The sequence below is a fragment of the Tympanuchus pallidicinctus genome, unplaced genomic scaffold, assembly GCF_026119805.1.
Source record: "Tympanuchus pallidicinctus isolate F22 unplaced genomic scaffold, pur_lepc_1.0 scaffold34, whole genome shotgun sequence".
NCBI lineage: Eukaryota > Metazoa > Chordata > Aves > Galliformes > Phasianidae > Tympanuchus > Tympanuchus pallidicinctus.
Window position 1 is genome coordinate 755,918 of NW_026294752.1, and position 22,280 is coordinate 778,197.

At 46.1% G+C, this 22,280-nt stretch overlaps 1 protein-coding gene across 8 annotated transcripts in view; it reads left to right on the forward strand.

The window, feature by feature from the left end:
* Nucleotides 1-16,346: 16,346 nt before the first annotated feature.
* The window catches only part of CDK13 (cyclin dependent kinase 13), a 55,145-nt gene continuing 49,211 nt past the window's right edge, over nt 16,347-22,280 (forward strand). For 4 of the 8 annotated variants that reach the window (XM_052698986.1, XM_052698988.1, XM_052698990.1 and 1 more), the window contains exon 1: nt 16,350-17,586. In XM_052698986.1, coding sequence (XP_052554946.1) covers nt 16,379-17,586 — 1,208 coding nt within the window. In that variant the 5' untranslated portion in view covers nt 16,350-16,378. Of the gene's footprint in view, nt 17,587-22,280 lie in introns of all 8 variants that reach the window. The other 4 variants (XM_052698983.1, XM_052698985.1, XM_052698984.1 and 1 more) reach the window with 3 other exon arrangements.

A 22,280-nucleotide genomic window follows, 5' to 3' on the forward strand; every position in this document is an offset into this window, starting at 1 on the left:
TTTGGTACATCCTGAGAGAGTCATCCAGTGAGTGATCCATTTGCATCATGAACTCATGCTTTAGCCTACTTCTATGCCTCACACTGCTAGGTTTACCTGCTTAAAGTGCTTTTTCAAGTAAGCATTTTCTCTCCTCTTTCTCCTCCAAGAAGTCAAAGATGCTTTCTTACATTGGCAGGATTAAAGCTTTCCATGGGATTTCACTCCCCAGTTAGCTTAACATGCTGGTAATCCTATTGCCACCTTTTGTGTAATTTGCTGTGTTATAAAACTGCAGGCCAGACAGAGTTATACCAAGCTATGAAGTTGTCTTCTATTGTGTACGAAACTAATATTGAATTATGCTAACTCACTTTTTTCTTTTAGAGCTTTATAAACCCAAGGGACTTTCAAAAATACTGGGTAAGGGCTCAGCGGTCTGTTTGGTAGCTTCTGAAGCCTCCTGATGAGCACAGCTTAACAAAGGCAACTTCCAACAGTTTTCTTTGATTCTGAAAAAGCATCGTGGTGAGCAGGAAGTGCTTTCCCATTCAGAGGGACGTCAGTGCAGTGCGGAGAATAAACACTGCAAGTTCAAATGACAGTCGTAATACTCTAACACACAAGCTGTATCTGAGCCTTACAGTCATATTAATCTGCAGGAATATTTTATCTGTGTATGAAACTGGCTTACTGATTATCTTGGGTTCCTCTCGGGGACTCTGAGCTTTGCCACTCTGACTTTGCATTTTACTAACACTGAGTGGTAGGAAAGGCACCAATGCTGTCAGTGCAGAGTTCAAGCCAACTTTTGCTCTAAACACATTGACCAAACTGGAATGTTTCTGACTGAAGCTTCTATGTCAATAAAGTTCAAACTCTCTGAGATCTGCCCATGGTCAGGCACATGATGAGACTTCTGATTTTCACAGGATCTTACTAACCACTGGTACAATCCATTTAGGGAGAATATTCAGAAGATCCAATTTTGGTACTGCTTGCTAGGGTCTTTTTTTTTTTTCTTAACCTTTTCTTTCTTCCATGTATAATGGAAAAATACCAAAGCTTACGTTGTTGGAATAAACCTTAACAGGGTTTTTGTTCTGCTTTCCACAGTTACTGGAGTGGTTTGCTATCACTGATTCAAAACAAGGTTGCCTTCTATCAAGATCCTGGATTTTCTTACTAGATGGAAGTTGCTGGTTTTGTAGCTGCCTTCAAGCAGCTGCATAGCTGTAGTTTTGCTGTGGGCTCCTGTTCGTGCAGACAAACCTCCTGTATATAAAATAAAAGAGTTTGGAACAACTCACCCTTGTGAGGAGTTAAGAGGGGAATGATGTAAGACAAATCTGAGAAGAACGAGAGCAGCGGTGGTTGCATCTCAGACCCATAACAATGATGTGCAGTGCAGGTGCTTGTTGGGTCCATGCTTTGATTTGTGCAACACTGTCCTGCGATATTGAGGGTTGTTTGGGTTTTGTTTTGTTTTGGGTTTTTTTGCCTGATTTCTGCTTTACTTAATATGACAGGGTGTTATAAATAAGGAATGGAAGGAGGGATAGTTTACAACATAAAACTATGTGCTAATGGTAAGCAGGCTCCAGAATGCTATTACAATGTCTGGAAAATCCTTCATTGCTCCACTGTTCCCCTTGCTCTCAGCTAACAGAGGTGAGGAGGAGGATGTGTTTGATAATGCCCAGCAACAGGAACTACTTTGGAACTTTTCTTGGAAAGAGAATCCAGCCTGTAGCAGACAGTCTGTTAGAATTATTTTTTCAATCGTTTTTGTGTGCTTGATGCTAGAAGCTTCAGAAATTTGAGTTCCTACGTGGTTTGGCATTAGCTGCAGTTTAACTTAGTTTTCCTTAATTGCTGATATTCTTAGAAAATGTTGGTTGTTTCCTTGTAGTCCAGCAACACAGCATTCATTTTAAAGCGTGTTCAGAGGGCAACAGCTCATCTCAGTGTTTATGGGTGGAGTTTTTAAGTGAACCAGGGGAATGGCGAGAGCCTTGTTGGATCTGGGAATAAAATCTGCTCTTTGCTAATAAAGCACAGTAAGGAGGCTGTCCCCACCGGGGCAAATGTGTAACAGAGGTGGCTGTAAGTGCATGGGGAGAGGCAGATGTGCGTTCATCTACTGAGCCAGTGTCTCTGGGTTGCCTGAGGATGTGTGACTTTGGAGGCTGATTCTTTAGGAAACAGTTGTTTCCAGTGGAAATGGCTGTATATATATATATGTGTATGTGTGTGTATATATATATATATACATATATTATCAGAATGCAGATTTAGAATTATGCAGGTTCTCCACTTAATGAGCTTGCTTGCAGTCATGTTTTTCCTCCCAATCTATCTTACTTCTTTATGGCAGATAGCAAAGAGGGTGGAGGAAGCTGCTTTCTTCTAGGAGCCATCTGATGGGGTGCAGCCTTCCAGGGGCACGTAGTTGGAAAAGGAAGAAATGGGAAGGCTTGTGCCTCATGAGTGTCTTAGCTAACTGGTGACAGCCAGGATTTTTAATGCTGTACTTTAGACATGGACTGCAATTCTGGAGATGATGAATTGGTATTTGCCTTCAACCACTTTCAGCATGTCTGCTATGCTTCTGGTACTTTTATTTTTGGTTTTCTCTTGTCTGTTGAAGACTTCTGAAGACAATGCAAAAAATGGGAGACCTGTTCTGTAGAAGGCCACCAGACTAATGCATTTAATATTAGTCATTCCTTTTGTTTTGTTTTGTTTTTTAAATAAGCTTGGAACAGTAATCCTTCTTTGGTAAGTACCAAAATGCCTACCGGAATGGCCTGGGGCAGTGTAAAAAAGTGATAAACACCATACCATTTCTACAGGTACCTGTGGGCTGTTGTAGCTGCTGCAAGTGTCAGAAGGGCCTTGAGAAGACAGGGCCACCTGCTCATAGATGCTGGTGGCAGACACACACTGTATGCGGTGGGAGAGAGGCTTGGAGAACTTGACTGCCCCTGTTCTGTTAGGTGAGGACTAAGTAGATAAAAATGAGGCTGTGGCACTGCTTCTGTTTTGCAGCGTTAACTAAATCTGCAAGGCAACAAGGGTATTTTTCATCAGCTTCCCAAAAACTTCATAAATGTGAAGCATTCTTATGCCTAGCTGAAGGATCTAGATTGGGGGTGCTAGTGAACGCACAACAAACCTCTCCATGTGGTCCTACCCTGAGGACAGGGGTCCACAGGCACGGCTGCAGAGCTGCCCTAATACTAGGACACTGCTGTTAGTGTATACTTTCTTTCAGTAACCAAAGGGGATCTCTAAGAAAGAAGGGAACAGACTCTACTAGAGTCTGTTGTGACAGGACAAGGGGAAACTGTCTCAAACTGAAACAGGGCAGATTTAGGTTGGATGTAAGAAAGGAGTTGTTTATAGTAAGGGTGGTGAAGCACTGGAACAGGTTGCCTCTGATGTGGTGAATGCCACGTCCTTGGAAACACTTAAGGTTGGGCTGGAGGGCTCTCTGAGCAACTGATCTAGCTGTGGGTGTCCCTGTTCACTGAACTAGATGGCCTTTAGGGATCCCTTCCAACTCAGGGATTCTGTGATTCCAGCTCCTGTCACTGCATTACAGAGAGGTTGCAGCATGGTGCTTCCCGTGTCAGGAACAGCTGCTGCAGTCACCGGGGCAATACCCAAGTCCAAATGGGACAGTGCTGTGGGCTCCTTAAATGCTTCTGTTTGCTGATGTATCAGCAGGCAGAAGAAACCATGTTTAGAACGAGCTCCTTGCTGTATTTTCTTAAATAATTTATAATTCTCTAGTCACATGAGTGCACTTATGACGATGGAGTGCAGAAGAAAATGTACAAATGTTTTTCATTACCTTGCATTATATTTTGATGTTAAGATCTTGATCCTTCTGTGTGAAAGTGAGATTAAAAACGAAAGTATTTAATCTTTCCATAATGCAACTAGATTATCCCTCTTGCACTCAGAAATGCTTATCGTAGTCAGCTGCGGTTATTTTTTAAGCAAAATCAGAAAAGAAGCAGCAAGAAGAAACCACAGAGTTAGGTGTTTCCACTGATTACCTTTGTTCTTCCTTCTCTTAGATGCTGCAGGTAGCATCTCTTGCAGCTAACACATGGCTCACAAAAGTGTGCTACACCAGCCAGGCAGTGCTGCCATAATCCAGTGGAGGTTTCAAGTCAGGCGCTTTTATTTGAAGGTAGAAATGAATGATGTTCCTTCAGCTGACAGTTCCTTTCCCCCACTGCGTGCCTGGAAGCACAGTGCTAACATCTGACGTGGGAATGGCAGAGACCAGACCTGACCCTCCTGGATCTGTGGCTGTTGGTCTTTCCAAGCAGCAAGCCCAGTGCTGTGCTTGGTTGCATCGGTAATGCCACAAACTGCTGCAAATTTCATATTTGCACCCAGCTCACTCACATCAGAGCTGTTTGACTGTAACAGGGGTGCTGTGGTAACACCAAGCAGCAGATCTGGTACCTGCGTCAGGACTAAAATGAGACAGCCCTGAGAAATGGAATGGAAAGTCCGATAACAGAGCAAAATACTTCTCAGGACCATTATGGAACTTGGAATAATGGATATGCTTGGAAATATTACAGCTTAATTTCACAAAGTGACAGAAGACCTCAGAAGGACCTGTGTAACTTCTGTTACCTTGGTGTCCAACTGATGGTCGGATCGGGCAAGTTCCGCTGCTCACAGTGTTGGTATGCACGTAGATGAGCAGAATTCATCTTGGTGTGAAGTGACTGTGTCCAAAGGCACTGCTACCTGTGTAAAGCTGATTTTTCTGTGATGATGCATTTCACAGAGAGAAGAGGCTGAAATCAAGGACCATGTTGTAGTGTTATGTGTTATGTGTTATTCCTTACAGAAAAAGGAAGCACTGTGAGTAAACTGAAGCAAGTGCCTTTTTCGAACAGAGGAAAGTTAGCTGAAATCAAATTGTCACAGCCTCCAGGCGCAAGGCACGGCAGCGTGCATCGCAGGGGGTTTTGCTGCACGCACGGCACAGAGCTTGCTCAGTGCCCATCTGAACAGTGATACAGCCAGAAATTGGGCTCTCTGGAGCACAGCACGTTGATGCACCGTGGAATGTGTAGCTTGAGATTGATTCCCTTTCACCTAAAGCTGGAGCCTCTGCTTCTGCACCGCCCCTTCTGTGGTTTTCCCACTTGCAGTCACTGGTGAGGGACTCTTGAGACTTGGTAAGTGCAATGGAGATATTAATTTGTATCTCAATCTCTGCATTTCTTCTGTTGCAACTTCCTACATCTCTTTACTTTTTGACACAAAAAATGTTACTGTTTTGGCATTCTGTTAGTGCTGGATGGCTGCAGGCCATTCTATATGTGGCTCTTCATTCATAATTAATGCAGTCCAAAAAACTGAAATGGGCTTTTGCTTCGGGTTGCAGTCTGAGGATTCTGACTGCCTTTGAAATGAAACTTGAGTAAATGGTGTCTGCAAAAAAACTCCACATTTCTAATCTATGTAGTGTTTTGTTGGCGAAGCCTCTGAAGGCTCCTGTACGTAATACAGGATGTCTGTTGTAAAGCTAGAAATGTCTTTGTGGTTCTGCACCTTCATTTATAAAGCTGAATGTTTAACACCTCTGAAAATTAGCCTCCCAGCTTCTGAGGCAGAAGTCTATATTTTAGAGTAGGATTATCACCTTCCCAGTAAGTCTCAAGTTGTTCAAAATGTTACTTTTCATCCCTGAGACTGAGAGGGAGATCAGTTTGTATGGTGTTAGTTTGCCTCGAGAGCTGGGGGCAATGAATCTGAGGCAATACCTACAAGAATTCTTGGAGGATAAACAGATTTTTTGCAGCACAGATACTGCTGTTAACTCAGGCTCCAAACTTTGTCTTCTTTGCTACGCTGACCTAAGGAAGCTTTTCCTGTTTGCAAAACGATTTGCCAAAGCATTTGTATAAGGAACTAGCATGGCTCAAAACAGTCACTGCCCTTTTTGTTTAGGGCTTCACCCTGATGCCAAATGAGAAGTTGCAGGCTGTTTGCTGCTCCCTCTGCTGGTCCCAACACGTTGGAGTGAGTCAAGGTCTTGGTACGTTTGGACAGAGCTCAGTCAGCAGAGAAAGCATATCCTGTGTTAAGAAGTGACACGGAACTTTGAATATTTGAATAGGACTCTGCATTTTGAGTCTGGGTGGAAGGAGGGTGGCACGCACTTTTCAGACTGCTTCAGCAACAGATCAAATTGGTATCAACCAGTTCCAGTCTGAAAGCTTTGTAAAGAATAGCTTGCTTTCTCAAAGTAGTTCGGGCAAAAGCGACTATGCACATGCCTCCCACCAGCAGATAATATGTCTGTTCCAGAAGGGACTTTTCATGTGCTGAAAAGCCACAAAGCTCTGCTCAGTTTGTTGTTAGTTAGCAATGGTTCCTGCAGAAAGGAAATAGACGACAAAGCTTTGAAGAGATTCTGTTTGTTTCAAGTGAACTGCTTTAAAGCAAAGAGAAGAGATTTAGAGAGATCAGTGTGCATACTCTATAGGAAAATGATTCTATTAATCCATAAAAAGCCTTGGGATATCTTGTTTCTTGTTCTCCTCATTATCTGACTGAGAAAATGTGCTGTGGGTCAGGAGCATTTTCCGTCTAGATGCAAGAGGGTGAAAGCGAGTCCCTGCTAATGAGCGTTGTTCAAGAGCAGAGAAACGTTTCTCAATTAACCTGCTTCAGTTCAGTCAGTCCGAACTCCATCCCAGTGTGGAATGCTTGGTACTGAACACTTACAAAAGCCAAAAACCTAACAGCAACTGACTAGCTGAAGATGGACAGTAGAAGTACTTCTTGTTTTCCACCAAGTTCACGGCCCTCCTATTACAGGCAGCCACATCACTCTTTCATTAACAGTGAAATCCCTTCCTTAAACTGATCAAGGCTGCTGGGCTTCACTGTTAGGTTTCTTCTACTAGGCCCCAAAAACCCCATTGTTTTCCTAAGTAATAAATGCCCATTTGCAGGCTGCACTATGACTGTTTATAACTGCCTGCACTAACTCTGTCTTTTAGTGCAACTAGTTCTTCTTTCTGGCATCTTTCTTTTCCTTTTCTACTCTCAAACTAATTTACAAAACCGTACAACTTCCTCCCTGTCTTTGTTATGCTAGACTAACCATGCTCTGCCAGTCTCTCCCAAAAATAGGAACTTGGTACCACTGATCTTCATAGCCTTTTCTGCACCTGCTGTACATTCATCATCCTCTGAGTAGAATGAAAGCAATGACTGACTGAAATAAGGCATTAATCTTAACTCTTTCTTGGTATACAGGTTGCATTTGCCATTTTCTATGGTAAATTCATATGTGCCATGATCAGTTAAGGTCCTCATCCTTCTGTCTTTTCCAACTGTGGATATCCCAATTCACAGAAGTGTTCCTCTGGTTGGAAGAACAAAACAAAACACAAAACAACCTAACATTGTAATTCTGAACGTTGCTAGCTTTTCCATGGTGCACAGGGAACCTTGAGTCACTGCACTTCAGCCTAGACTGACTGTCAGACTAGACAATCTTAGCACAAGGTACAAGTAAAACAGCAGTCAAGAAATAGCAGAGGTATTAACAACTACAAAAAGAAAGCACAGTTGGACCTCTTACTACCTTTTTAAAACGGTAAGAAGAAATTTGCATATTTATTTCTTCAGGGAGTAAAAATAATGCCTGTCTTCTAAGATTCCACGCTAAGCAAAAAAACAGACACCACACAAGCCCCCTAAGACAATAAACTAACTGAATTCATGGCAGGTATTAGAGACACTACAAGAGACTCCATTAAATAATAAATAAAAAATTCCAGCTCTCCATATGCTTGGGAGAACAGTATTATTTTTGTAAGAAGAATCATAATAGCAGGGTGACGTGGAAGACTAGAAACAAAACTTCAAAGATCTCTAGACAACTGAAGGAAAAGAATCATAGATACCAGGTTGCAGCTTTGGAGATGTTTGTTGTTTTGCTTTTTATTTCCAGTGTTTGCCACTGTTTTCATCTGCTGGGCACACAGTAACGCTTTGCAGAATAACAGGTAGCTGCAAACAGTATTCCTGAGGTGTAAGTTTTTGTCTTTGTTATGGAGCATCAGGCCAGACCTACCCAGAGTGCTGATTTCCACACCATTGCAGCAAACACTGCTAAAATGAATCTTCCAATTTGATTCTCTTTTCCTCTCCTATTTACTCCTCACCACCAAGCCTTGTGAAAACAAGTCCTGATGAACCCTACACTTCCCAGTTCCTCAGGAAGCAAGCAGTTGGCACTATGCTATCCATCAGTGCCTGCAATGCTTCCAAGGAATTTCATTTTATGAATTCTTTTCAGAAATGCTTTCTGTCAGGAATGCATAGATTTTTATAAGTTTTCACTGTCAAATCCTTAGCCTCCGCTGCTTGCTGGCTAAGAGCTGCTGACACTGGCATGACCACTGTTGGTAAATCATTCTGTAATCTGGCATAGCTACTTTCAAGGCAGAGTAAACTCAATGTCATCAGAAACTTCGCTGCTGTAGGAAGCTTCTCTGGAAAGTCACGAGGCACATTCCACATGCAAAAACACCAGCTCACTACTGCTCATCACACAACTCTTCCAAATAATACATTCGTGCTCCAGAAATGCCATCAAATGCTCGGGAGTAAATTGGAAATTGCAGCCTGTGTTGAATTCCCCAGATCTGTCCTACGTAATTATCCACACTCTGTGCCTGGCTCTGTGATGTGTGGTTGTTGGCTTTATGGGCTTTGTTTTTGTTGCCTTTAATGTGCTAGCAGCCTGATGGGGTACTGGTTTGGTTGAGCGTGCTTGGGAGTGTGTCACACCATGCACTGAATGACCTCTTCATAGTTGTTGAATATTCACGAATGCTGTCAGCAAGAATGAACACCGGCAAAGCTACAACCAACCTGCAGGTCACTGCTTTCAGACTCAACCTGGAAGAGCTCCACTCACAACAGCGGGCAAGAGATAAAGTGTGCTGCTGCCGACCCCAGAATTGCACAGAGTTCTGATAATGCGGAGTGTCTTCATAAACAAACAGTTCTACTAAAAATAAATGCAGCGTTGTCCCGGTTTCAAAAATCTTTCTTTGACAGTCATGTTCTGTGCTGAAATGGCAGCATGTCAGCTGTTTCCATCGCCACCCTGTGGGACGCTGTTACAGAAAAGAAAAATGAACGAGATGTTCTCCACAAGAGAAAACCTGAAGTCAGAGTGTCTGAGTAGAGAAACACGTAACGAATGCTTTCATGATAGTAAGAAATAGGAAGTGGAACAGAGGTGAAGACTGGAGTTAAATATACCAGTAAAAGAAGGCTCACAGAACTCAGACAGGAGGATTACTTCAGCTTGGTTTAGGAAAAGAGGAGACTATCATTTTTGCATTCCAGGTATCAAAATACAACAGTGGAAAGCAGGTGCTTTTGTGGTTTGTTGTTTCTTTTGTGTGTGTTTGGCAGAGCAGATACGTAAGTAGCATGTATGTAGGCTAGGTAAAACCAATTAGATAACAGTGTGGCTAGAAAACTACCACAGCCGTAAGAAAAGATAACAAATTCTGCTTTCAAAGCACTTGGAATGGCATTCAAGATGATATGGCAGATACACCTAACAAAACCAAATCACCTGAAGAAACTGGTGTTGAGTTGAAGGCAGTAAAGTGGCAGCTCCAGTGAGGAAATTCAAAGTAATCATGCAAAATAAAAGGTAGGAAGGACAAAAAAAAAGGGGTAAAACCACAGAGCTTGAGACCCCATTAGATTCTGAAATCAAGAGTCAAGAAGCTTGGAGGAAAAAATTACTGCACAAAATTGAAATTAATTTTAGTAGTGTAAGAGAACAGAATGCTTATTTTTCAGGAAGTCATAGCACTGCTTTATGTGTCACCTGTTTAACAGTCACCTGGCCTTAGACTTTTGTACACTGATTTCTGGAGCTCCCTTTTAAGCCTGTCCAGCAATCACTCCTTAATTGCACTGTGAATTATGTTTCTCTTGTGATTGTTTTGACAAAAGCAAGTCAGCATAGCAGATAAGCAATCATTTACCTTGCAAAGCCCTCTTAAGTAATATTAAACATTACAAACATTTAGCATTATAGGAGATGTGATCAGTCAGACTGAACTTTCTAATGCCTCGTGTGGTCATTATCTGCCCTCACCAAAAAGCAGGCAAAGTGCTGAGTGTCCCAAGCCTGGGGTGTGGGTTCAGCTTCGCAGCATCTCTGCTGGTCTATGCACTCTTTAAGGAGGAAATCAGGCTATGTGCTACCCATGAGAAACATTCACTTGCAATGTGATGGCTGGATAGATTTGTGTGTATTTTGGATGTTTTGTAGGTTTTCTAAATTGAAGCAAGCACAAACAGCAAATCAGTAGTTCCAACTACAGTTCAAGGTGCCAGCTGAGCCTTAAGAAGTCCAGATAAATAAACCAGACTCTGATCAACACAGCTGTTTTGAAAGCGTTGAGAATGGGAAAGGAAAATGAAAGGCTATGTGAAATATTTAAGAATTGCTTCTCTCTGAATATGAAACGTTTCTTTATCAGCAAGACACAAAACTTCTTGGATTTCTAAAACCAGGATCTAAGGGGGTTCTTTGAATGGGGAAAGATGAATGATCCTCTCATAAAGAAGCTGCAGCTTCTAGGAAGGAGCAGAGATGTGGAATCCATGAACCTTCTAGAATGATGCAGAGCTCACTGAATGTGGATCTCATCCAGATGTCACACAAGCAATGATATTGGATCCATCTTCATCAGGGCTGAGTGGTCACCACACTGTTGGTATCAGGCAGCCTGCAGAGACCTCTCCCCAACCATCAAAGGGTGCTGGGGTCTGTACACCTTTCCCAGCCAGCTCACATCAACCATGAACATCCTGTGATTTTACTGCGAGTGCAACAGACCGACTGCAGCACCAACCTATGTGCTCAGGTGGAGCACTCTTTTCCTGCAATCCTTCTATTGGTGGCCAAGGCTTGTATGAGCCCTGCTTTCCCATTTCCCACCCTCATCTCCCCTAAAGAGTTGGCATCTACTCTACTCTGAGCTCTGAGGAAGAGGGGAGGACAGAGATGAACCTGAGCGATGAGACCCTACGCATGGAATGAAAAAGAGGCCGGAGACCCAACATGGACCTGTGCTCAAAGAGCAGATGTTCCCTTTGGCAAGATAAAAGGCATCAGGAAGCCATTCCCAGGAAAGGGCTACTGAGCACCTCTGCCATTCCTCTGCCTTCAAAACTGGGAAGCTCTCCTGCCATAGGTCTCAGCTCCCCAGAATGCCACATTTTTGTCACCACGAGAAAGTATCACATTACCGTGGCGTCTCAATGTAACAAACCACTTCACTGCCTTATCTGCTGAGCCTGTGGCAAGAGCAGCACAAGTCGCTGAGCAAATTGGTTTCCCAATACAAACAGAACTTTGTAAAAGTAGGTCGAACAGAAAACACTGATGTCTGATAGCAGTGTGAACAACAGTGATAATTCATCCAGAGAGGAAGGATGGAACCTCTCTAGAACAAGAAGTGCTGGCTGATGGGGAGCAGCAGTGCAATCAAGTCAATGTAGACATGCCTGAAAGAGAGAGAAAGCCCTTGAAGGTGGATTGACATCAAATGGAAGAATGGATTGAACTGGAGCCACCTGCAGCAGGGCAGGCCCACTACAGGCACATTGCTTTTAGGCATCTAGGAGAGAAACATTTTCCAGAACCATCAAGGAGGTTTGAGGTCAATTCTCCTACCTGAGCTCTTTTTGCAAGTGAGACTTGCGTTCTTTCTTCTTAAAGGGCTTGACTGATCCTCCTAACAAGAAGTGGCAGCTGACAGGGAGGCTCTGTAACAACGTGCCCATATACTTGGCCCTTCCTGACAGCGATGGAGAGCCCATGGATGTAGATCCACAACTGGAAGAAGAACTGATTGAATTGGAATCACCTGCAAGAGCTTAAGCTGTAGCTGAATCACAGGCTCACTGCTCTCAAGCAGTCAGTAAACAAACAAAGAAAAAAACCCCCTTTCTCTAAACATTGAAGGAGGGCTGAGCTCGGTCCTCTTCCCCCAAATGGCCATCCTGCTTCCACAAGGGAAAATCCCATGATCAGCTGATACAGCCCCAACTGCAAAACTGTCCCACAGGCTCACATGGTGCATCCGTTCCCTGATAATTCTTCCACTGACCCACGAAGCTTGAATGATCCTTGCTTTCTCATTCTTCTCCTCATCCCTCTCAAAGAGTTGATGCCAATTCTGCACCAAGCCTTCAGTAAGAGAACAGGCTCAGGACTGGCATCCACAATGCTGAACAGTGTCCACGGGAAGGACCCCAGCATTCCCGGAGCTTCCAAGTAGTGTCCTTTTCCTTTGGATAAAGGGAAGATTAATCAGGACAGGAAGAAGTACTGAATGTCAACATGGAGAGCCATTATCCTTGGTATCAGGTGTTTTTTTTCAAAACTGAGCAACAAACTTTTTTCTTTTTAAGTTAGAAAATAAGAGAAGAAAAATAATTCAAATATCAAACAAAGAAAAACAGTCATGCCTTAGATATTTTTCAACATTTGTCTATATTTGCATTCCCACGTGTCTTCCTGATTTCCCCAATAAAGAAATGTCATTGCTGTGTGTTGTGTGGACCTGGCCCAGCTCTTCAGGACTGGGCAGGAGCTCACTCACATGGCATTTCAGGGCAGGTTTAGGGAATTGCCTTTGTTTGGTCTCAAGACAAGAAGGTGGAGGGGGATCAGGACAGAAGCGGTGCTTCCTCGTTATACTTCATTGGCAGGAGTGAGGAAAGGGAAGGAGAGAAAGTCAACAACTTTTTAGTGTTTGTGGTTGAGTTTTTTGCAAAAGTGTGTGCAAGGAAGGCACTATCAGTCTGCCACTTCAAATAGCAGCTATCACCCACATCCAGCAGAAAGCCATGTCCTCTGCACCCCTGTGCCCTCTCCAGCCATAGGAGCCAATACAGCTACACAGACAGAGCTGCCTAGGGAACATGTGGCCATCCCAGCCTCAGGCTGCAGGGTGTGCCCAAGCTTTCTGTCTGTCTGCTCCACTTGCATGCATTAAATCTTTGGGGCCCAATGGGATTCATCCCAGGTTAATCAAAGTGCTGGCTGATGTCATCATGAGAAGTCTCTCAATTATTTTTCAATGCTCTTGGAAATCTGGAGGGGTTCTACTTTACTGCAAACTGGCAAATATTATCCAATTTTTTCAGAAGGGTAAAAAAGAAGGCCCCGCGGATTACAGGCCTGTCAGTTTCCATTTGGTGCCTGGCAAAATTATGGGTAAGATCTAGGAATTATTTAAAAACACCTAAAAAACACTGGTCACAGCTAATACAGTTTCATGAGAGGAAAGTCCTGTTTAACCACATTAATGTCCTGTTCTGGACAATCACCAACTGCATGAAAATTAAAAACATAATTTTCTAGATTCTGCTTCTAGGACAGGGCAACCCATACAGACTGGGGTACAGGAGGCAGGAGAGCAGCTCAACAAAAAGGGATCTGGGGGTTCTAGTCAGCAGCAATCTGAGTCAGCAATGTGTCCCGGCAGCCCAAAGGGCCAACCATACCAGGGGTGGTGCATCAGGAACAGGTTGCCCAAGGAGGCTGTGGATGCCCCATCCCTGCAGGCATTCAAGGCCAGGCTGGATGTGGCTCTGGGCAGCCTGGGCTGCTGGTTGGTGACCTGCACACAGCAGGGGGTTGGAACTGGATGAACATTGTGGTCCTTTGCAACTCAGGCCATTCTATGATTCTATAATCAGGGCCACACTGCCAGCCAGGCGAGAGGAAGGGGTTGTCCTGCTGTGCTCTGTTCTATGCAGCCTCACCTTGAGAACTATGTGCAGGTCAGGGCATTGCAGTAAGAAAACATAAAACTACAGGAGAACATCCAAACGAGGGGTATAAAGATGGTGAAGGGTCTGGAGGGCAAAGTGTATGAGGAGCAGCTGAGGTCCCTTGGTTTGTTCGGCCCAGAGCAGAGGAACTGAGGGAGGCCTGATGGCAGCTGCTCTGTGTGACAGTGACAGGGCTGAGGGAACAGCATGGAGCTGTGTCAGGGGAGGGGCAGGTTAGAGAGTAGGAAGCTGTTTCTGATGGAATTCTAGAAGGGTCTCCAAAATATTGTTAAATTTCTGGTTAGTCCTGTGTGGAGCCAGGAGTTAGACTCAATGATCCTTGTGGGTCCCTTCCAACTTGAGATACTCTATGATTATTATTTAGTAGTATTTAGTATTCTGGATAAAATGGGAATAGCAAAGAGAACTGTTCTCATGTACATACAGAAAAAGTACAGAATGTGTAAATTTTATGATATTTTGCTAAAGCAAGCAACAACACAGAAACAAACAAACAAACAAGACCACAAACAAAACCCCACTTTTATTCACTACTTTAAAACTCTTATTTTTGTGTAGTCTGCCCTTTGGTTTCACCTAATTTGCAGTTGTACAAATTGTTATGCAATTTCTTCTTAATTCTGGTAAGCAGTTATTCAAGTTGCTCTGTGGAACAAAGCAGCAACAGACAGGATAACTGCTTGCATGAGATTCTCTGCACTATACAGATTTTGCTGTAAAACAAAGGATATGGAGATGATAATCCTAAATCTGCCTTGTACTTCTTGTTCTTAAGTGATCAGGCTGAGGAAATACCTGGCCTGAATTGCTTTAGTAATACCACGCAGAAGGAGTTTCATTCCCTTAGACACGTGGCAAGTAGCTGGACTGTCCTCAAAGAACAGGCACTGCCTGGATGTTTGCCTATGTTGTGCTTGAGTAGAGGAAAAGATTTGCTACCAATGGAATTAACACGTGAAATAATAGTATGTGAAAAATTTTAGTTGGGACAAATGATTTAGCTAGGTAGTAGAGAGCTTAGAGCTGCTTCTTAGTAGTTGTGGCCCAAGTCTTTGTATACATACAGAGCTGAAGAAACTCATTTTCTAATACAACTCTCTTACCAACAGCTTCAATAACTCTCCTCTGCTGAGCTTCAGCTCCTCCTGGCTGAAATCTTATGTCTTTCAGTACGGACATATGCACAGAACTAACTCAATTCAATAACTACTCTTCTAAAGACATTATAAACCACAGCTGTTCACGCCTATGAGAACTAACTCCCCTGTAATGCCGGTATCCACCACAGCATCTCGCTTTAAAGTTTCCCAGAACTGCTGGAGCTTGACAGTGAAGCTTTTTAAATTCTTATGCTTTTGACATTTATTTCTACTCGCCAGAAGATAGCAGCACGGAGGGAAGAACGGAGGGAGGCGCATCCCTCAGACACCGCGTGCCCCCATCGCATCGCACCACGGCTTCAGCACAGAGCTCTCACCAAAAGCCCCTACAGAAACACGAACAGGCTTTGCGTCCTACCCTGCTCACACACGTTAACTGAACGGCGCAGGTACAGACCACGGGAAATCTCGAGGCCGAATCCAGCATCAGGATTTTTAAGCTTTCCAGCTGTATGTACTTTCCCCGTGGCAAACCGCCAGAGCGGCAGCGATGTACTCTGCCCTCAGAAGAAGCACCGCGCCGAAGCTGAAAGGACCCACAACCCTCCCTCGCGCCACCTTGCTCTCGCGAGAAGAAAAACCCCGCGAGAGCGCGGCGGTGGGAGGGATGAGGGCTCACGACAGCCGGCCGGAGGAGAAGGGAAGGAAGATCTCGCGAGAGCGGGGCGGTGCGCCCGGCTCCGGGCATGCGGGTGAGGAAGGCGGCCTGGCGCGCGATTGGCGGGGCGCGGCTTCCTCTCGTCGCCGGCCTCGCGCATGCGCCGCGCTCCGCCGGGCCGTGTCCCCGGTGCGTGTGTATGCGTGTGTCAGCCGCGGGCAGCGCTCCCGGCCGGCGGCCACACGGCGCCCGAGAACCGCCGCGCAGGGTAAGCGGGCTCGGGGCCAGCGCAGGGCCGCGTGCCGCTCCGGACGCATCGCCGAGAGGCGGCCCGGCTTCGGTCTGACCCCGCCGCCCGGCCGGGGAGCGGGTGCGTGCGGGAGGAGGAGGAGGAGGAGGCGGAGGCGGCGGCCCGCGGGCGGCCTAACCCCGCGCAGCGCGGTCCGGAGCCGGGCGAGGCCGCGGCGGCCCGGGATGGAGTGAGGCGGAGGAGGCCTCCCAGGAGACACTTCCGCGTTGCGGGAGGGCCCCGCCGCCCCGCCGGCCGGCCTGCGACCCGGCCCCGGGCTCCCATGTGAGGCGGGCGGCGGGCGGGCGCCGGCGGCAGCAGCGAGCTAGCGAGGCTCGGCGGGCGGCCCGGGGCGGGCGCGGCGCCGCGTCTCCATGGCGCCCTGAAGGCGGCGGCGGCGGCGGCGGAGTCCCTAGGCCGCGTCCTCGTCCTCGGCCGCGAGTGATCTCGATGCCGAGCACCTCGGAGGCGGCGGCCGGCGGGAGTGGGGGAAGCCGGGGCTGGGGGAGCGGCGGCGGCGCGGCGGCAGAGGCGGCCGCCGAGAAGAAGCGGCTGCATCACCGGAGACGGAAGCGCTTCGCGGCCCAGCCGCAGCCTCCCCCCCCGCCGCCGGCCCCGCACCCGCTGCTCTTCCCGCTCCTGCAGCCGCCCCTCCTGCAGCCCCCGCTCCTGCAGCCGCCGCTGCCGCCACAGTCCCTGCTCTTCCTGGCGGCCACCGGCGCCTCCTCCTGCTGCGGGGACGGGGGGGAGCGAAAGCGGCCGCGGGGCAAGCGGCGCTCGGGATCCCGGCACAAGCGGCGGCGGGGCCGCGGCGGAGGCGGCGGCGGCGGCGGGACCCAGGAGGCGGAGAAGCGGCGCGGTAGCGGGGGGCTGAGCACGCTGGTGGAGGAGTACGACGACGTGAGCTCCCAGTCCGAGGGGCTGGTGGGCGGCGGCGCGGCCGGCGGCGGAGCGGGCAGCGGCGCGGGGAGCCCGGCCTCGTCCCCGGGCGGCGGCGGAGGCGGGAGTCAGCGGCTGCGGGGCGAGGCGGAGAGGAGTGGGCGATCCCGCCGGGAGCATCGCAGCGGCAGCGGCCGCTCGAAGGAGCGGCACCGGGAGCACCGGCGGCGGGGGGAGGAGAAGGCGCAGCAGGAGGGGGCGGCGGCGGGCCGCGGGGGGAGCGAGGCCGCCTCGTCCTCCTCCAAGTCCCGCAGCCGCCACAACCACGCCGGGGGCCAGGACCGGGAGGGACTCAAGAGCGGCGGCGGCGGTGACGGCCGCAGGAAGGGCTCCCTTGCCTCGCCCGGTAGCGGCAGGAAAGAGCGGGAGAGTAAAGCGCACCGCAGCCGGACTAAAGCGGCCAAAGAGCCGCCGTCGGCTTACAAGGACCCGCCGAAGGCCTACCGCGACGACAAGCCCGAGCCCAAGGCTTACCGGCGGCAGCGCTCGTCCCCCAGCCCTGGCCGGGACGACAGTCCACCGCTGCATCGCTCCTCGCAGAGCCTGCGGAGCCGCAAGTCGCTGAGCCCCGCGGGCGGCCGCTCGCCCCTCAGCCCCTACAGCCGCCGCAGATCCCCCAGCTACAGCCGGCACAGCTCCTACGAGCGCGGCGGAGATGTGTCGCCCAGCCCCTACAGCAGCTGGCGGCGGTCGCGGAGCCCCTACAGCCCCGTTATCCGGTGAGTGCGGGCTGCGGGAGGGGGGAAGAGAAGGGGGCGGTGGGTGGAGGAGAGGGTCCTGGACCGTGCGGGTCAGCAGGTGTCTGGTGACAAAAGCCCTGCTGCTGCTCCTGGGCTTAGAGAAAGAGGGTACATGGAGAATCCTCCTGCCCAGGCCTGGGGAGAAAGGAGATGCGGGCAGCACTTCTCTCCTGCGGCTGTTTCTTGTGTCAGGGAGGCCACGTAGCTGGCAAGAACACTTTCTAAATACTAAGGGCTCTGTACTTTTTCCAATGTGAATGACAGTGGAAATACTTCTCAGAGAACAAGTTTTCCGAAGGACCGGTTTGGGGTTTTAAATATTAAGAAATACGGGTATTCTCAGGTACATGCTTGTGTATTTTCTCTTCCAGGGTACAGGTTGTATCAAATGTTCACCAGCATATTCATAATCTAAAAAGAAACCAAGCTGGTGGGTAATTCCTGTTGCTAGTATTTCTTGATTTAGGTTTTTTTTTTTTTTTTTTTTTTAGGGGTTTACACAAAGATTTAGTCTTTGTTTCACTAGGAGAAGAAGCCAGTGCCAAACTGTAGATAAACTGATTTCCCACTGTGTTATTCAGTTGTGGGCTTGCAAATCATCCTCTTTGTGCAAACTTAGATTGCGAAGGTCAGTCTTGCTGTGACTTTGCGTTTTATGTAGAGAAGAAATGAGTGCTTTACCTCTATAATCACACGCGAGCAGCATCATAGCATTAAAGCATTGCAAAATATTTTCACTTACTGAAACCCACTTACTGAATTTGGAGTATTTAGTTAGCATGTACTCATCACTGAAGACTTGCATTTCTCATATTGGAATTGTACTCTTGCCACATTGTGTATAACTTTATTTCAATTCACATCTGAAGTTAGCTTTTTAAATGTATCGAGTGATATGTTGGCCAGTGTTTTGTTTGTACCGCATTACCTGGAAGGTTGTCTGAGAACCATTCTCTGATGTTTCTAATGAGCACCTTGTGTCAGCTACCATTGAGGTGTCCAGTGAAGATGCTGAAGCCATTGCTGTGTTTTGGTGGCTGTTGGTAGGGCATCCTGTCTGAGGCGTGTGTCAAATGCTGTTGAACAAGTGAAGTAACAGCACTATGCCCTAACGTATCCTGGGCAGAACAAAGGTGCTCTTGGAATGAAGCAGAAACAGAAAACCAATCATTTTAAGGTACAGTTGTATGGAAAAGTTTTGTTAACAATAGATTGTTTCAAGCAGAAAGCACTGTGAGTGCTCAGAAAAGGAGCACGTTGTTGTTCTGTGAGAGCCTGTTCCAAGTAGTTAAGGATTCTTTTTTCAGGATAATTTGCGTAGTAGAATAGCAGGAACGTTTCTGGAATATCTTTATCTAAATGTTCTAGAAAAACAGTGTTTTCTGTCAATACTGATGTCTTGGAATGAGAAAGCTATTGATGATAGAGCTGTATGCAGTAGGCTTGTGCATATGAGTAGCTGTATTAGGCAGCTTAACAGTCGAGTTAGTTTGAGAACCTGCTGCATGTGCTGGCTGGTAGTAGAAGGTACAGGAGGTCTTGTATGATAGTTACAGAGGAGATCTGTAGGAGTGTTTTGTTTACTTGGTTCTGTTGGTATTGGGCCTGTGGTTTGAAGCATGACAGCTTGTTTCCTGATTCTTGTGTTGCCTTTTTTCTAAGTGTATAAATCTTACTTGAGTTGCAGACCTGTTTCCAGGAGTTAGCTTTGTGACTTCATTCCTTCCTTCCTCCAGTTAAACTTCAATTTGCATCCTGTCTTTTATCTGCGCACAGATTAATTGTTATGTTAACTACTGCACGTGGTCAGATTTACTTGGGAGAGGCTGGAATGGCTGAGTGGAAGAGGAGGTTGCTCTGCGGAGAAGATGAAGTTAGTCTGCTCAAACGTGGCAGTAGTAATAATAATAAAAAAGACATTTTCACAGAAAAAGAAAGAAACTCAAGAAGAGTGAAGATAACCTTTGTTATATTTGCCTGTTGTGAAGAAATGCGAGTTGGTGTTTCTTCACTTCGTTATGTGCACTCTGGTTGTCAGGAAAGGTGGAAGACAGCTGTATTGCTGTGTTAGCCATTCAGAGCTGTCATGCTTGTTTTTGTTGCTTGACTGTATGATATTGTGCTCAATGTGCTGGAAACTGTTGCTGTGTTGTTTAGATATCAATATAGCACCCGAAGTCTGGATAGAATATAATGATTTCATGAAGGCAGCAGCTTCTTAGAGCACCTGTCTTCTTGATCCAGGTGATTTAAAAACGAAATTCTGGGGTTGCATCTATCTGTGATGTCAGAATAGTAACAACTGTGTATGTTCCTTTGCATTCCAGTCTGTGAGTCTTTTTGTATTTCATGTATGAATCTTCAGCAGTGTTTTATTACTTATCTCTCTATTTTAGTATGTAGAAGGTGAGAAAGAAGTAATTCCAGCAAGGCTGGTCAGCTCCTGTCTGGAGTCCTCATTTTTTTTTTGTCTGTATCTGAGCTGCTTAGGGAGGAAGTTCTGATAAACAGTAGGAGAGAAACAAGTGAAGTCAGCTTCACTCATATGAATTCCTGGTTTTCTCAAGCAGCAGTAACAGCATAATTATGTGAGTTGTGAATTACAGAAGTCGCTGACTAGTATCTCTCATTGTAGATGCCTGGAGATTGCTTCTGCTTAGAAGCAAAGACAAAAATACATGTTTTATGCTTGGAAAATTGTTTGAATGGTAGACTAATTGCTTTTGCCATTATAATTGCAGTAAACATTTATATTTTGTGCACACTGATTGCTTGAGCTATTTTCACTTGATGGAGGAAACTTCACTTGCTGTTTGTGGATCTGTATTATGTTTCTTTGTACATTGTAACATGCACTTGTTCTTCAGTGCGTGCACACTTTTGGTAATGGGAATCCTTCCATGTTACAAAAAGCATGAGGAAGTTATTTCTCTACTGATAAATGGACTCTTATCTTTGTAGGACTTAGAAAATAATCAAAAAGAAACAAAACAAACAAAAAACTCAGCCCAAACCAAACAACAAAAATCCACCGTAAATGACAAAATAAGGAGAGCCTTTTGGAAACGAGCTTAGGATGAAATTGTGGGGAGTGATGCTTTTCTTCATTTCAGGCAGATCATATGCTATGTGATCACACATTTAATTCAGTTAGCTGTATATATGAGTAATTGCATTTTCCAAATGTGGATACACCTACCCATCTGCCTGGATGGAAGTAAGTAGGTGGGGCACTACTAGCATAGTAATACGGCGTGGAGTGTGGATATCGCTTAGAGGAAAGGAAAAATACGCCATTTCTTTCCTTACTTGAACTCTGAAGCCATCCCTTTTTTTTCCTGTGGTAGCTGATGTAGCACTGAGGCTCTGTGAAATACAGGTCGCTTCTGTGCAAAAGCAAAACCAGCACAGGGAAAATGGTAAAATATTTGTTGAGCGAGTAACAGCAATTCTACTTCATGCAGAATCCATGGTTTCATACGCCATGTAAAAAAAGCTTTGCAAGCAGTGATCTCAGTGCTTTTGGATTTAAAGCGTTTTCAGATGTTTTGTCTTTTCTTTGGGGAAAGATTTTCTTTATAAAACTTTTACTCTTGTTCAGTAAAACTGTATTTTGGAAAACATTGGAAGTAAAGCTGTGTTTTCACTGTTGGAATAGCTAATTCTTCCAGCATGTTTGAGACTTGTTACCTGGCTGTGGATTTGATCTGTTGTGCGAAAGATGATTTGCTGATTTGCTTTTACCTTGATGATGCGCCTTTCAGTTTCCTTGTTGATCTGTTTTGTTTTGTTTTGTTTTTCCTTATTGTGGGAATTGTTTAAAAAATGAACCTTGTAATGTGTTTGTAATACAAAATTTGAGTTGGCATTGTTTTTTGCTGATTGATTTCTTAGTATGCAGAGTTTCCATCTGAGAACACAGGGCTATAAAGCAGATTTAAGAAACAAAACATGTTTAGAATTTTTCAATGTTCTTACACTTTATGTATTGCAAACCCTTATACAGATTTCTGGTTTGAAATGGTTAAGCAAGTTATCTAGTCTTCGTGTACAAAGCAGAATAAGATGTTGGTTGCAGGGCTGCTTAGAATATAAGGCTGAACTAAGAGCTTGAGAAAATAAAGAGATGTAAGATATTAAGGGGGAGCACCAATACTGTTAGGTGGAGAAGAGAAGGCTGCAAGGAGAGCTCATGGTGGCCTTCCAGTTCTTGAAGGGAGCGGATAAACAGGAGGGAATGGCTGTTTGTGAGGGTGATAGGACAAGGGGAATGGTTTTAAAGTGAGACAGAGGAGGTTTAGGTTGGATATGAGGAGGAAGTTTTTCACCAGAGGGTGGTGAGGCACTGGCACAGGTTGCCCAAGGAGGCTGTGGATGCCCCATCCCTGCAGGCATTCAAGGCCAGGCTGGATGTGGCTCTGGGCAGCCTGAGCTGCTGGTTGGCGACCTGCACACAGCAGGGGGTTGGAACTGGGTGAGCACTGTGCTCCTTTTCAACCCAGGCCATTCCATGATTTGCCTGCTGTTGCAACATGAAATAGCTGTACTACCAGCTATTGTCGAGGAGGTTTATGTTACTGAATGATTATAAATGTCTTGGAAGATGTGTGGTGAAGTCAACGGATTAAATTTAGGTTTCCCCTCTCGAATGCACCTTACCATGAACTGGAAGA